Consider the following 14,536-nt stretch of genomic DNA (forward strand, 5'->3'; position numbering starts at 1 on the left):
CGTATCACTGATGTCGAGCGCACAATTCACCCGCGAATCAAACGGTGAGAATGCTTTGCGCCTCGCAAAGTGTGTCTAATCATTTTTACGGACAAATTGTTTTTCGTAGGCCCGGCTGAAGAAACAGTCATGCGGCTTCTCAGGTTCGCCAGCGTTAAGCGAATCAAAGAGTTTCTAGCAAAGAAGTAAGTGTCTGTACAGAGAGCGTTTGGCGATAGCGATATTTGTAATTGTGATTCCAGTCAATCGATGTATTTACATTATCCCACGCCGAATTTAAAAACGCCTCTGACGGCCGCTATCGATCGCGGCGATCCGCAAATCCTAGCGCTTTTGTTGGAAAAGAATTCGACGAATTTAGACGAGACTGTCACCCAACCCTGCGGAAGAACTGCTCTCATGTACGCCTCCTTCGCCTCGAGGGACCCAGAAGTGCTGCAAGTGCTTTTAAAAAAAGGCGCGGATCTGCAGAAGATCGATATGTAAGGCGCAAAGATTAAAAAAACGATTTGAGTCGATTTTTATTTAAAAACGCTTCACCTGTAGCAGGGGCTGGAATTGTCTTCGGTACGCTATCGTTGGAGAGCGTTTAAAAAACGTCGAGTTTCTTTTAGAATATGGTGCCCCGTTAGATCACAAAGATTCTCAGGGACGGACAGCACTCATGTTATCCGGTGAGTACGAGGGAAAGAACGCCTGAATTCGCCAGATGTTCGAAACAATTGTGCTTTATTTGTTCAGTGTACTTTTCGAATTTGGATATCCTGTCGCTTCTGCTGGACCACGGCGCCGAAATTGATGCGCGGGACAATTTTGGCTTCACCGCCCTTCAGGTGGCGATCCTATCGAGAAAAAGGGACGCGGTAGTGGTTCTGATCGAGAGGGGAAGCGACACGAGCGTGGTTACATCTAAGACCGGAGCCTCGATCGGTGAACTTTGCAGAACCTGCATGCCGAACATTCTCCGATGCATCGAACCAAAGTCAAGATCGTAATTTCAAGTATCTAGCCCCTGCGATCAGTTTCCAAAGAAGAGATTCCGTGCGACTAACTTCTCCTTCGTGAGTTTGTCGAACTGCTCGATTATATATTCGGGCATTGCCCCCTGCCACTGGTTAACTTTGCCGCTCCTAATAAATTCCCCGTCGACGTCAATCAATTTCAGCTTCTTGTGCATCTCGACAGCTTCCTCGTAGTTCACAGCAGGATTCGATTTCATGTTGGCGAAGCTCAGGTGCTCCATCAACGCCTTCCTTTCATCGTTCGACAGGGTTCTGTTGAAAAACGCCGCCGTTTTCTCTATCACCGTAGACAAGTCCTAAGATTTTGTGTGAAAACGTTGGAACGTTGAAATTAACCGTCCTGCTCGTCTCGTTTGAAGTATTCTCTCGTTACTTACACACTTCATGTCTTCGTATTTCAAGAATAAAATATTACGATCGACCCTTCTGTTCCAAAAGTCGAGGATGTGGTCCCAAAATGGAGCGAAGCACACTAGGAAAGAGAATCAGAAGAAAAGTAAATGGGAAACCAAAGGCGATATCGCTTCGTACAATTCTGCGCACGTTTGTCACCCAGGAAGAGCCGGCAGAAGCTGTTGAAGCCGCCAGAATAGCCCTCCATCAGTCTGCAGTGATGATAATAAGAAACGCAAGTGTCCTTTGGATTCCTAGCGACGTAGATGATACGCGGCTTCCTCTCGCCCGTTCGAATCTGCCGCGGGAGTAAATGGAAAGGCAAGTGGGTCTTGATGAATCTCGGGCTAGCTTGACTCTTCGCGTAATTCACGCTGTCCGAGACCAGCTGGTGAAGCTTCACCTCTGGATGTCGAGGCATGATCGTGGTGTAATCGAAGAGGACGGAATGCCTAGCCAGAAAAGTAACCCTCCCATTGGAAACGGAGCACGGGGTATTTGACGAAACTACCTTAGTCCATCGACTTACTCTAGAAAAGGAAATCTTTTGGGTAAGAGGACCTTTGCACCCTCGAAATCGAGATCGCTTGCGATGCACCAGATCATTTCCTGGGTCCACGTTGTACCTGATTGCACCATTTACATTAAATAGCCTCAGCAACGACTCTCCTCTCTCGGTAAAGCGGATAGAATTGAAGAAACGTATACCGGTTTTAGGGAAGCTGCAAACCCAAGTGTCGTCGTCTCTGACTTCAAAGTCCTCGATTGCTCGTGCAAATTTCTGGAATCTCTCTGGCATGCAAACACCATTGACGGTGATGTATCCTTTGCGAAACTCTGTGGTAAAACTCTCCTCCAGGATCTGGGCCAAGTCTTTATCGGCTTTAATCTGCGCAGCCATCTTTCGGGGATGACGGTGCCAAATGGTGCGGAAACTTCGCGCGACCTTTTACTTGTAGCGATCGTTTACGCGAGGACCGATTTTTGTGAAGACGAAAGGATACATACACTGGCATTCGAGAGAGAAGTTGAATGAACCTGAGAGATATCGTACTGCGATCGGCACTGTTAATTCGCGTGAAGGGGATCACTGACTGCCTCGAGACCGGTAAATGTTCTTATATAAGGCGGCCAGTAATTGAGGCAAAACGAGGTACTTGTTGTTTTTGTATCTGCCATGCCTTGAGTCTTTTCTCCTTCGACTAGATCGCTCCTTTCGAGCGACTTGTTCCTGCGCGCGAAGTATTAACAATTCTCTGAACGGCAGTTTATTAAGGAAACCGCGTGGATTCTTGAGGATGGAGAAATAACGGAGTCAATTTGCGAACGATCCTTCATGCTTTTGCACAGTTTCGGTTTAAGAGCCCAAGGACAGCGAGCGAGGAATGAAAAATAGAATGCTTAAAGTGAAATCAGTCGCGTTGCACACGCGAGTCCGTTCCACGCAAGAAGCTGCAGTTTCTGAACTTTTTACAACCCTGCTGTCGAGCGAGGCGTGTGTATTGTGTGCTTCAAACAGGCTGAAAGTTTAAACGGATATCGAACGACGAGTAGCGTACACGCGAGCCTGCATGCACTTTGATCGGTATGCAAATGGATTTTAGGGAGGTTTACGGAAAACAGGACAACGTTTGATATACAAGAGGTTCACTTTAATCGTAATAACCAAATGAGTATAATCGTCATACAAAAAAGTAAAAATATTAGAAAAATCCAAGGGACTATATTATCTAAGTCTTACGAGTAATAAATGATTGTGTACTGTGATTCAGGTACTAATAACTACTTTCAACGTTTTAAAGCATTTCAGTGTCTCACTTCTACGGGCGCGTCAGGCTTCGAGGACATTTTAAGCCAGTAAAATGTGAAACCTTGATGCCGCGAAGAAGCTCCCTCGTCGTTTCACGCGAGACCGAAAACTAACTTACTATCATGTCATTGTATCAGATCTAACGTACGTGCGTCGTGTTTTTTTCTTTTTTTTTTTTAAATATACTCTAAATATGAAAATATCTTGGCAAGACAAACTTCCTTAAGTTCGATATAAATATCGTAGAATCTAGGCACGAATCTGAAGAACAACGCGATATAATACTTTAACACTTAGATATGCTACAAAGACTAATACTCTTGGATCATTTAACTTTCTATTTCAACCGTTGCGCTTTTCGTGTTACCCACGGACACTTGCAAACACGTGCCGTAGATGCACACGCCCGCCTCTTAAAGTGGAAAACAAATGTTCATGCGATGTTAGTATGTATTATGCAATATCGTGAAGAAATACCGTTAAATTTTTAATGATCCTTTCGGTCTGAAAGGTAAAATAGTTTGTACGCTCCTCTATCGTCTATCTACCTAAATAATCGCTAAACCCGCTAATTGACAAATAACCTACGCGAAACCGCGAGCGTCCCTTTAACGTCACATGTTAGATATAACGCTGACGCTTTGAGACAGATCTACTTGGCCCCTCAGTACCTTCTGTTGCAACTTCTTGCAAAAGATTCTGACCATGAGCTTGTTACGCCGCGCCTCTTCTTGCTTCTCCTGCAGCCGCTTCTTGTGCCGCACTTCGTTCAAACGAAGATACCGCTTTCTCAGTCTGTCCCTCATCTCCTCGTCGCTCACCCTTTTCTGTGCGTAAACTGGATTACACATTAAAAAGAAAAGAAAAAAAAGACATTTGTATAAAGAAAAGTGTAGGTTCCACAGGCGAACAAAACAAACTTCGCTGAGCGACATAGAATTTCTACCTGGTGGTTTGGAAGAAGCCTTTGGTGATTTAACGACTTTCGACGTGCTAGCCATCGCCAGCAGCTGTATTCGCTTTTCCTTGCGCAACTGCCGCAGATGAGATATTTCCGACATGTATTGACGCCGCGTTTCCGCGTTGTTCACGAAATCTGCTTTGTTCTTGGTCAAGTAATCCTTGAACCACCAATCAAAAAATTATTATACGTTCGTGCGAACCCCTTGAGCGGTGAGTGCGAACATTTTACCAAAAAGTTTCTACACCGTTTAAGTACCGAGAAAACGACTCGCGAACATTCCCTCCCCGTTCAAGGAGTTAAAAACTCATCGATTATAAGGCCTTTGCACTTTATAATCGACGAATGCCATACGCGATACTTACCTGTAAAGTACTTTTCTGCGGAGAGTTCTTATTCAAACTAATTCTGTTTACCATGTTACAGACACAGCCATCGGTTTTACCCCCGTTAACGGTACGATTCGATAATGGCACTTTGAGCAACGCACCCGAACCGTCGGCCTTCCTATCGTTCTCTTTCGCAAACGACAATTCGTAAGCGACCGCTTTCGGGTACGTTTGATAACAACTACATTTCCTCGTGTTCTGATAAGCCGCGCCGCAATGCCGACAATCTTTGCTGTTCCGGTCGGAATCACTGGGTTGCTGGGTCGCCTCGTCCACGTAATTTGGTTTCGGGAGGCTGTTGCAGCCTCTGCTGTAGGCTTTCTCCTCGCTACTCTTCCCGGTTCTGTTTACACACGAACAATCCTCCTCGCAATTGCATTTCAAGCTGTTCTGCGCTTTGTACTGAGTAGCTTCGCTGGTATGCCCGTTGGTCGCGCAGTAAGATCGCGCGCGAGTCGACTGATCTTCCGCTTCCGCGCGGTAAGCACAGTGGCAAGGAGTCCCATTGTGTTGGGCTTTGGTACCGCTCGAATGACAATTACAGAACTGCATCGCGTTGTGGGTCTCTGGTTCGCGGCTGTTCTCGCAGGAACAATCGGTCGAGCAGCCGCACAATTTAACGTGACCGTTTTGATCGAAGCTCGAAGTGCGTCCGCTTTCCTGGCGGTGCTTTGAACTAGATTTCACTGGCCCCCGTCCTTTCTTCGACCAACTGTTCTCGCATTCGCACGCGGCCGTGCATTCGCACCCCTTCGAGTTCGCGTCGTTCCTCTCCCGCGAATAAAACACCTTCTTCTGGCAATCCTCGCATTTGGAGGCGACGTTGCTGGGCTCCAGGGGCGATGCTTGCGCGACCGAGCACGACTGGCACCCTTTGAACAACGATCTCTTGCCCTCGCGCCTGCACTCGCAGGCATGCTTCGTCTTCGAGGCGTTTATTTGATTCTTCGCTTCTTTCTGCTTCAACTGGCTGGCCTCCTTGTTCGCGCACGTACGAAACTTCTCCGAGGAGCTCGTGCTGTCGCCGTTTATCTGATCCAACAGCGCCTGCGAGGCTGCGGGGCTCTCCTCTCGGAAGTGATCCACGTTCGTGTGCAGCGTCTGCACCCTTTTCAACTGATCCTTCTGCTCCTGCAAACAGTGCACGCAGGCTGCTACTACGCTTTGAATGGCACGATGCTTTGGGCACTGGCTGGCTTGCTCGTTGTACTTGCAGCTGTTCTGGAAATGCATCGCTTCGTGGGCTGAGCACTTGATATAATGCACGATCTCAGACTGTATCAAGGTGGGAGCCGTCTCCTGGGGGACAGTTTGCACGCCAGTGTTGACCAACTTTAAGGTAGAATTGTGCATGTTCGAGGCAGAGACGATTTCGCCGCCGGTCTTCGAAAGAGCACCGGTGAAGTTGGTCGCCGTCTGCGCGCAACTGTTCCGCTTCTTCACGCGCTGGATCACGCTACTGGTTCTGCTGGCGGGCTGGCAAGTGGCTAAGTTACAATGGGACGACCATGGATCGTCCACGGAATTCGGCTGCACGTCCGATTCGTTCCTCCGCAAGTAATCGTCTTGTTTGGCTAGTCTGTGCGCATGCGAGAGTGGTACGGCTGGCTTCGACTTCAAGTTCGACGACCTCGACTTTCTCGGGGACGCCCGCGGTCTCTCCAATCTTCTCGGCTCCTCCAGCAGCTTTTTCAGATTACACAAGTGACTGATCTCGTTCGTGATCCAGATCAACTGGTTCCTCTTCTCCATCTCCGCGTAGCTGACCAACTTCGAGTCCCCGGAGTCCGAATTGCTGCACTTCTTCAGCTCGAACTGCCTCTCGGACAGCGTGGTGAGCAGCCTCCAGTCAGCCTGCTCCTCCGTGTTGTTGCTCGAACGAATGGCAGCCCTTCTGTTGTTCACAACCGCGTCCAACAGCATTCGGTTGTGATCGGGCGGCGTGCTGTTCGTTATCGTCGAGTCTCTGCCCGATATGTTACACCTGTTCTTGGCGCAAAATATGTCCTGCACTATTTTGTTGCCCTTCCGATCTCTTTGGGGGAAAAAGCACTCCGAGCTCTCGCTCTTGTCCGGATCGGTGGGTGTGTTGCTACTTCGACGGTAGTCATCCGATCTCAGGCCCATCCTTGCTTTTCGACCATCAGTCTCTGTTCTGTCCGTGGTCTTGTCGGTCTTATCGCTGCTACTCTCCAGAGCAACATTCTTCGCGACGCCTCTTCCGTTCCCCAGGGCCTTCCGTTCCCGCGCGGCTTCCTTCTGCGCGTTCCAGTCGCCCGAGGACTCGCTAGTGCTGTGCTTCTTCGCCAAAGCTTGAAGTATCTCCGCTCTGTACACCTTGTTCCTAGCGTCGTCCGGGTTCCACGGCACGTTGTCCTCCAAGTTATGCTCGATCTTGTCGTCCGTGTATTTGGCAGTCATGAGTCTCTTCACCACGTGATGTATCAGTCTTTTCTTCACCTCCTTGTCGCATTTGTTCGCGTCAACCAGGCTCTTCAGAATGTTCACGCTTCGCTCCAGGTCTCTCACCAGACTATCCGAGTCCCCCCATAGTTTCTCGTTGATACTGGAGTTCGTATTAGGCAGAGTGGAATGCGACCTACCGCTGTCCGATGTCGAGACGTGACTACCGCTTCCATTTGGAACGTTCTCGTAAACGTGGCCAGGAAAATACTCGAAACTGTTCGCCCTGCCCGCTATATTCTCCACCTCGTCGGCCCGAGGCGTATGCGTCCCGGACCCGTTTTGCGACGGGTCCGAATAGCTGCGCCGCGATTGCGCTTCCCTGGTCGATACAGTGTCGCGCGTCTCGCTACCGCCTTGTTGCCTCCTCCCATGAGGAACTTTGTACGTGCCTTTTGGATTTTGTACAGTCATGTGGACACTCTTGTGCAAACTAGTTGCTCTCTTTGGTAACGGCGGCTTCTCCTCCTCGAAGACCGAGACCTGAACGCCCACCGATTCTTGAGAGTAAGCGTTCAGGCTCGTTTGAATAAACTTATCACAAGTGGAAGGTTTATTTACAATAGTGGCGATCGAAGATGAGGAGTTGAAGATCAGTGGCAACGCGGCCCTGCTCTTATCCTTCGCGTGCAAGTTTAACTCGCTCTGACTCCTTTTCAACGCTAACTTTGACGGTGGTATAACTAACGTGTTCATCGATGTACTTTTCTTTAAAGGCGAGGCGCAAGGATATAGGTTCTCTTTATTCGTGGCTTGTTTGCTCGCCGCTTTCCTCACCTCGGTTGGGTATTTTACAAAAGGTACCTTAAACGCAAAGGTCGACTTGGGCGTGTCGTAGATGCTCTCTTTCTTCGAATGCTGCGCAACGGCATCCTGCTGTTTCAAGTCTTTAGGAAGTGGTCTTTCGTTGGACTTTACATTGTTCCCCGCTATTATACCCGACAAGTGATTCTTCACGATAGGAGTGATTTCGATTTCACTCTCCGATCCCGAAGCATTCCCTAACAAAGGAGTGGAGTTTGCGTCAGGGGCTGCGCAAGTTTTAGAGTTCTTCTGAGCGCCCGCGAGCTTCCCTGAGATCCCAGATTCCGTGGTACCTTCGGGGTCGAGTCTAAGAGCAGCGGAGCAACCCCTAGCTAAAGCCATACGTTCTATTGTACTTAGTTTTTTGTCGCCTAGCTTATTGTGAGGTAATATGTTAAAGTAACCAACATCCGCGCCGCTGTCCCACTCGAGTGGTTTGTGAGAAGCGATACTAGAAGTCGGAGAAGATATCTTTCGTTCTATGCCTTCTGCTAACACCTCCTGACTCTCGTTCTTCTCTTCCAGAATTGTCTCTGGCGTGGCACGCTTTAGATCTAGCAGCGGGGACTCAGGATTGGACAAGGGTTGTACATACCTGGACGACGAATCTGTATTCGAAGACTGACCAATTAGAGGAGGCCTTACCCATCGCCTTCTCTCTCTGGGCACATAAGTACGCAAATTATATTCTTCCCCGATACAATCTTGTCTACTAGCGCCGGATTTAGGGTTCAGCTCGTATATATTGTAGTAATATTTAATGGCCTCTGGGGATGTACTGGTCGTGGGCAAAGAGAAGTACTGATCCAAGTTTGCATTCTGAGAATATTTGTGATAATATTCCATGACCTGAGAGGACAGGCTCCTGCTCGCTGTCCCCAGCTTGAACTTTGGCGACGGAGCCACAACTTGTAGAGAGTGGCATGGTACAGGATTTGCATTACAAGAGAAGCGTTCGATTTTTCGTGGTTCTCTTAAACGCGGGTGCTCCTCGGGAGCTTCGTAATCTCTCAGAGAACCTTCGCAGCTCGATGCAGAGTCATACTCCATAATCACTGGCTATGGCTGATTTGCACATCTTTCGTTAAGCGTTTCTCATGCACTGTCACATTTCGACAATGAACTTCTCACTCGAGGAAGATCGTTCGTGAACATTAGAGCAGCCGGGCATACTTTTCTGCTGATAGGTACGAAACTTTTCGAAGGGTAGAATTCACGGGAGAGGTTAGGACGCTATCGATTAACGAATTTGAACGCAAAACCGATCTAGTTACCGTAACAAACTTTTCAGCGCACGATTCAATACTTATACCGCCGCGATGATACTCGACGCGATACTCGCTACTTTATACATAATTCTTGTACCGTTTGACAGCTTCGAAATCGTTCGCGGTCGAAAACTGCGATCGTTGTTTATATTTCCCCGAAAGTTCAACCGTAAATTAGCGGGGAACGTTCCGCAACGCATCGTGTTCGCGCCAAAAAGTGCATTTCACTTGCACCTCGCTATTGCGTCATTCGTCGACGCTGCGCCAATCGCGATGCGCGTTAGGCCGTGGATATGCGTCGTGAGTACGTCCCTTAATAACGACTTTCGGTTGACGAACTGAAACGAACCGGAACCACGAGGAAATTTGAAATTCTAGGCAACGTGCTTGCCAGTGCATAACCTCTTGATACATAAATGCAGCGATCGTTAAGGCACGCGACTCCTGTCAGGAGTTTCCGAATAAAATGCAGACGTGCAGAATTTGCGGTGGTACGGATTTCTTTAAGGAGGCTGGTTATTTCTTCTGTCAAACGTGTCAAACACAAAATGAGGACATCAGAGAGGAGGTCCTCGAATTGCGAGTAGACAATTCAACCAGATTGCGAAAAACGAGGATTAGACAGTTAAGGTCGGATAAATCGGGCGAGGAGCTCGGATGGACGTCCTGGGAATTATATAATTTCGTGCTGATCGGGCTGACGAACGAACTCGTGGAGCTCGGAGTTCCGTCCAGCATAAAATTGACAGTATTACAGTTGTGGGCGACTTATTTAGGGAAGCTGGAAGTCGCGTTTATCTCGACGAAGAAAAAGGCTGTGCCAAAGTTGGCTAGGAGATATTGTAAAAGGGACGCGGAGATTATTTATGGCAAGGTGCAGTCACAGAAGAAAATCAGAAAGCGTAAAAGGCTAGGAAGTAGCGCAAACGCTTCCACGATATCTGGTTATCAAAGCGAGGGTAGCTCTGGGAGAGAATTGGGTAGAAACAAGAGGCTTTTAATAGAAGCAGACTACGATAGGTACCTTCAATCTCAAGGTAGTTCTCAGGGAGACGGACTTAGCACGTTTAGTCAAAGTGTATATAGCGTACAATCGAGCTCAATAAAATCTTCGGACAACGAAAGAAAAGTGCAATTTAGCTCTCATGCTAAAGAGGAAGCAAAGAAGGTTGGAAGGCTAGCTAAAAATATGCCCAGGGGCAAAAGGACCAAGTACAAAGCGAAGCACATAAGTACCCAGTACAAAATAGGGCCCAATATAATTACGCCGATGAGACTATGGGCCATTGTGTATTTAGCTCTAAGAATTCATAATCAACCTATACAGTTAGGAGACATGTTAAGATACGGGAGAGAAGGACATCTATCTTATTACAAATTAGATCATTTATTACCACCGGAGGTGAATTTGACTAAGAGGGAAGCGAACTTCTTGTCACAAAATGTTGAACTTACGCACAAAGGGATGCGGCGAATTATTGCGAGTATGGCTAAAATTCTTGGTGTTTGGGATATAGTTTGCCCAGACTTTCTACCCCTAGTTAGTCGATATTGTCAGGAACTAGGATTGCCAAGAGGCATTCAACTATACGCAGAAAGACTGATAGCTTTATCACCTCCCAAAATGACATTCAACCGGAAGAAGTCATACATTCCAAACTATGAAGGCAGGGCAGTAGGGTTTATCATTGTAGTACTGAAGACTTTACTCGCTTTGGATGATATAACTGAGTATCAGATTAGCAGAATGGCAGAGAAAATTAACAGGTTTGTAAACAAAAGAATCAATACTTATTGCGTTTAACAATATTGCATGTCAATTTATTATTTTATGTTTAGAACCTCAAAATTTGTAATCCTACAGTTAGTGATTTTTGTTACGAATATTTGAGTACTTTTTGTACGTAAGGATATCGCTGTAAATAGTATTGGGAAGTATCTTCTGAAGTTACTTTATTTAGAAAGAAAATGCAGCATAAAACATACTGTCAGCACCACAATAACACAGATGATATTGTGTTAAATAAAATACATAAAGGAATTGGGGAAGGAGAATGTATTTGTTATGAGAATAACATCCCATGCATAATTGTACACGGGGGTGCAGGAAGTTTTAGTGATTCCATAGTCATGGAAAAAATGACAGGTTGCAAAAAAGCTGCTATTAATGGATACAAAGAATTAATAAATGGCAAAACTGCAGTGGATGCTGTGGAGTCTGCATTGTGGTGGCTAGAGTGCGATGAATTTTTCAATTGCAGTTATGGCTCTGTGTTAAATGAAATAGGTATTTTCTAGATTACCTAGACCTGGCATGTGGAATATGGATAGTGTATTCAATTAGATTTAAATGTCTTACATGCATACTGGAATTCCCAAAATAGAAAAAGTGCAAATGGATGCAAGTATAATGGATGGCTTAACATTCAAGTGTGGGTCAGTCGGAGCAGTTTCAGACATAGAGCATCCCATAACACTGGCGAAATACGTTTTGAATAAATTTCCAAATTCCATTTTCGTGGGCGAAGGCGCCAAACATTTAGCGACATACGCGAATTTGAATTGGATATCAGAGGGGAATATGGTCGCGCCGACGGCGCGGATAGCTTTTCATTTAGCGGAAAAAGGCAAATTGGAAACGGACGTTGAAAATCAAAGCGTATTGGATGTCGACATGTTAACGAGTAAATTAAACGCTATCGAGGATTGAAAGGGATAATTTTATGCATTTATACGGCGATTATTTGTAGATAGTTTTGGTACTGTCGGCTGCGTAGCATACGACGGTTTCAGTATTGCTGCTGGAACTACCACAGGTGGTTTAAACAAGAAATTAGTAGGAAGAGTAGGCGATACTGCACTTTTGGGTTGTGGAACTTATGCTACTAAGGATATAGGTTGCTCCTTAACAGGACACGGGGAGTCTATAATGAAATTAGGATTAGCGCGCGCAGTTGTAGAAGACATGGAACAGAATTTCACAGGGGATGAAGCCCTGCACAATCATTTCACCCGCATGTTAAACAAATTCGAGCAGGTCGGGGGTGGGATTGTACTTGAGTCGAACGGTCGTTGGGCGAAGTATTTCACGTCCGAGAAAATGCCCTACGCCGTAATTGAAAACGATTTAATTACGTATGGAGCAAGGGTGCACGAGGAAAGGAGAGAATTATATAGCAATTCCAATGCGAAAGATTGCGGATGCAGATGCGCTCTTGTAGTTGTATTTATACTGTCGTGGCTTCGTTTTTTATAACAACAAAGATATTCTTTGCCTGTTTTATTAACGTAATGAATTTCTCGTTACAGCGTGGCCATCGAAGGGGGCTTGCTCACTAAGAAGCTGTTCAGCTTCCAAGAATGGCAAAATTACATAGAATGCAGAAAAACGATTTTAACCCATTCGCATTACCCAACTAAGATGAAATACAGCCCGGACACCCATGGAATCGATGACCTGTATATTAAGTTCTTGGAATTTGTAACTTCGAAGTCGGACAGGAAGCAACCAGAAGCAAAGAATCCGAAACATTTTTTACCAGAAGATCTCGTTACTGCTATGACAAGATACATCGCTGATTTGAGCGTCAATGATTTACCATCAAAGGCTGTTGAAATATTCCCACCATCTTTAACACCCCTTCATTCGTACCTTCAATATTTATTGGATCACCCACTTCATGAAATTCCTGGCATATTGAGAAATGATTTCTTCCTCTCGAAAGTTGGATATATGACAAAACCCGATTCGTAAGTAATGCCAATTGATTGTCTCTGTCGAAGCTCTATGTAAACTGTTGAAAGTAAAAGTTGATTCATTTTGTTTTCAGCCTCGTAGAATTAGCGACACAGTGTGGTATCGAACTGGAAGTAATCGATTCCAGTCTACATTTCCTTGAAAAGATCGTACCCCCGTTTGAACAGCCTAGAATGCCAACCATAGAAGAACTGAAGCAGACCGTCGACGTGCTAGACGATTCTCAGGGCGAACACGCGGAGGGAAGTGAACATTTAAACGACTATTTACATAGAAAAGTACCGTGTAGAATCAGATTCGACGCCAATAAGGAACAGTATTACGACAGTATTCGAGGATTAGCGACGAACGTCGATAATGTCGACTTAGGAGAGGGCTTTAGGTTCACTGAAACACTGCCGAATGGAAAATTAGCGATTCCTACGGATAACGGTGACAAAGATAAGAAGAACTCAGATTTTAATCCAGGGAATATATTACTAGATCCTAAATTCTGTGATAAATACGGCTTGTGCTTGTCGCTCGCGGAAAAAGAATCTATTCGTAACTCAGATTTAATCAGAATGAAACGCAGTCTTCAACTCGCGCGGAACGTTAGAAACGAATTTAGCAGAGAAAGTGATGGATTCGTGAAAATCGAAGACAACAACGATGATTCTTTTTCGGAAACGAAAGATTTGAGCTTTAATACTAGTACGCAAATGAATACGTCAAAAGGAGGGCTAATCGAATTAAAGAAATTGTTTCTGGACAGTAATATTGATTTTAGCAACTTAGATCTCGACGACGCAGATCTCAAAGCCGCTTTTCCAGACTTGGACGATTACTTCAATTTAAGCGAAATTTCACTGTTCTGCGATAATAAAGAAATTCCCGTGCCGGAAGTGAAGAATGAAAAAATGTTAGGGAACGGCAGACATCGATTTTTTAGGCCATTTAAAGACTATTGGATGTATAACTGTATATTTAGCCGCGTGAAACCGAAGAATTTCGCGGTATTCGAGAAATCGTTGCCGAGAAGTTTCCGTTGGTTATTAAATGAGTGTGCTCTAATGGTAGAAATGTCTACGGAAAGTCTCTACGAAGAGGTATGCTTGATAGAGACTTACCACGCGCACGTTTTCAAATCTTCGGGCCCCAGCGACGACGATGGCGGTAACACGCATTCGATACCAAAGAATCAGATTAACTTGATTTTAAATAAATGGTAAAAACACTGTTCGATCAAATTTCGCGACGTGCTGCGATGTGGCGAAAAGTTTGTACTGTCTTCGGAAATATAACGGTATGTATTGAAAGAATATATCGATACTTCGATTTGCGAGTAATTGTTGACGGATCCCTTAGATCGGAAGTTCTGTCCTATCGTACCCACGTGATGAAATATCGATTTTCAGTTGGTTTCCGGATCCCTGATGTATCGTGTCGTTTTGTTACACGAATACTTGAGAGTTAAAGAATCGTAATTGGTAATTCGTAATTCGTAATTGAGGGAAGTGAGAAAGCAGCATATGCACTTTCTATTTATCGACCGCGTGGAGAAGGGTAACCGCGGCCGTTAATAACGCGAGTCGACATGATGGGGCGCCTCTGTCAAGCAACTGTTGCACTCGCGGAGAGGCTCGCTGGTTGCCGGTGTACGTTTCTTGCCCCAAGCCCCCAAGCCTTC

General features: G+C 45.9%; 4 protein-coding genes across 7 annotated transcripts; 2 read left to right on the forward strand and 2 right to left on the reverse strand.

Annotated features, from left to right (window-relative positions):
* The first annotated feature begins 126 nt into the window (after positions 1-126).
* Positions 127-1,190, forward strand: LOC143374039 (uncharacterized). Its single transcript, XM_076821860.1, has 5 exons — positions 127-185; positions 243-482; positions 547-674; positions 742-1,061; positions 1,166-1,190. Exons 1-4 carry the CDS (start codon positions 130-132, stop codon positions 993-995), a joined length of 678 nt encoding a protein of 225 aa, XP_076677975.1. The 5' UTR covers positions 127-129; the 3' UTR covers positions 996-1,061; positions 1,166-1,190.
* LOC143374025 (luciferin sulfotransferase) lies at positions 390-2,919 on the reverse strand. Of its 2 annotated transcripts, XM_076821843.1 has the most exons (5): positions 2,124-2,919; positions 1,945-2,041; positions 1,566-1,867; positions 1,400-1,494; positions 390-1,318 (listed from the first exon to the last, which is right to left on the reverse strand). In XM_076821843.1, the coding sequence occupies exons 1-5, from the start codon at positions 2,314-2,316 to the stop codon at positions 1,019-1,021; spliced, it is 987 nt and encodes a 328-aa protein (XP_076677958.1). In that variant the 5' UTR covers positions 2,317-2,919; the 3' UTR covers positions 390-1,018. The 2 variants fall into 2 exon arrangements, with proteins under 2 accessions (XP_076677958.1, XP_076677957.1); XM_076821842.1 differs by having other exon boundaries at positions 1,566-2,919.
* Positions 2,920-3,045: 126 nt separating this feature from the next.
* On the reverse strand, positions 3,046-9,306 carry LOC143374002 (uncharacterized). 2 transcript variants are annotated; one of them, XM_076821774.1, is made up of 3 exons: positions 4,552-9,304; positions 4,172-4,346; positions 3,046-4,063 (listed from the first exon to the last, which is right to left on the reverse strand). In XM_076821774.1, exons 1-3 carry the CDS (start codon positions 8,890-8,892, stop codon positions 3,840-3,842), a joined length of 4,740 nt encoding a protein of 1,579 aa, XP_076677889.1. In that variant the 5' UTR covers positions 8,893-9,304; the 3' UTR covers positions 3,046-3,839. The 2 variants fall into 2 exon arrangements, with proteins under 2 accessions (XP_076677889.1, XP_076677890.1); XM_076821775.1 differs by lacking the exon at positions 4,172-4,346 and having other exon boundaries at positions 3,895-4,063; positions 4,552-9,306.
* A 139-nt stretch (positions 9,307-9,445) lies between these two features.
* On the forward strand, positions 9,446-14,188 carry Taf1b (TATA box-binding protein-associated factor RNA polymerase I subunit B). 2 transcript variants are annotated; one of them, XM_076821790.1, is made up of 5 exons: positions 9,446-10,877; positions 11,072-11,397; positions 11,495-11,794; positions 11,861-12,330; positions 12,420-12,594. In XM_076821790.1, the coding sequence occupies exons 1-5, from the start codon at positions 9,577-9,579 to the stop codon at positions 12,447-12,449; spliced, it is 2,427 nt and encodes an 808-aa protein (XP_076677905.1). In that variant the 5' UTR covers positions 9,446-9,576; the 3' UTR covers positions 12,450-12,594. The 2 variants fall into 2 exon arrangements, with proteins under 2 accessions (XP_076677905.1, XP_076677904.1); XM_076821789.1 differs by lacking the exons at positions 11,072-11,397; positions 11,495-11,794; positions 11,861-12,330 and adding an exon at positions 12,941-14,188 and having other exon boundaries at positions 9,457-10,877; positions 12,420-12,860.
* The last annotated feature ends 348 nt before the right edge of the window (positions 14,189-14,536 follow it).

This window comes from Andrena cerasifolii, chromosome 10, assembly GCF_050908995.1.
Source record: "Andrena cerasifolii isolate SP2316 chromosome 10, iyAndCera1_principal, whole genome shotgun sequence".
Taxonomy (NCBI): Eukaryota; Metazoa; Arthropoda; class Insecta; order Hymenoptera; family Andrenidae; genus Andrena; species Andrena cerasifolii.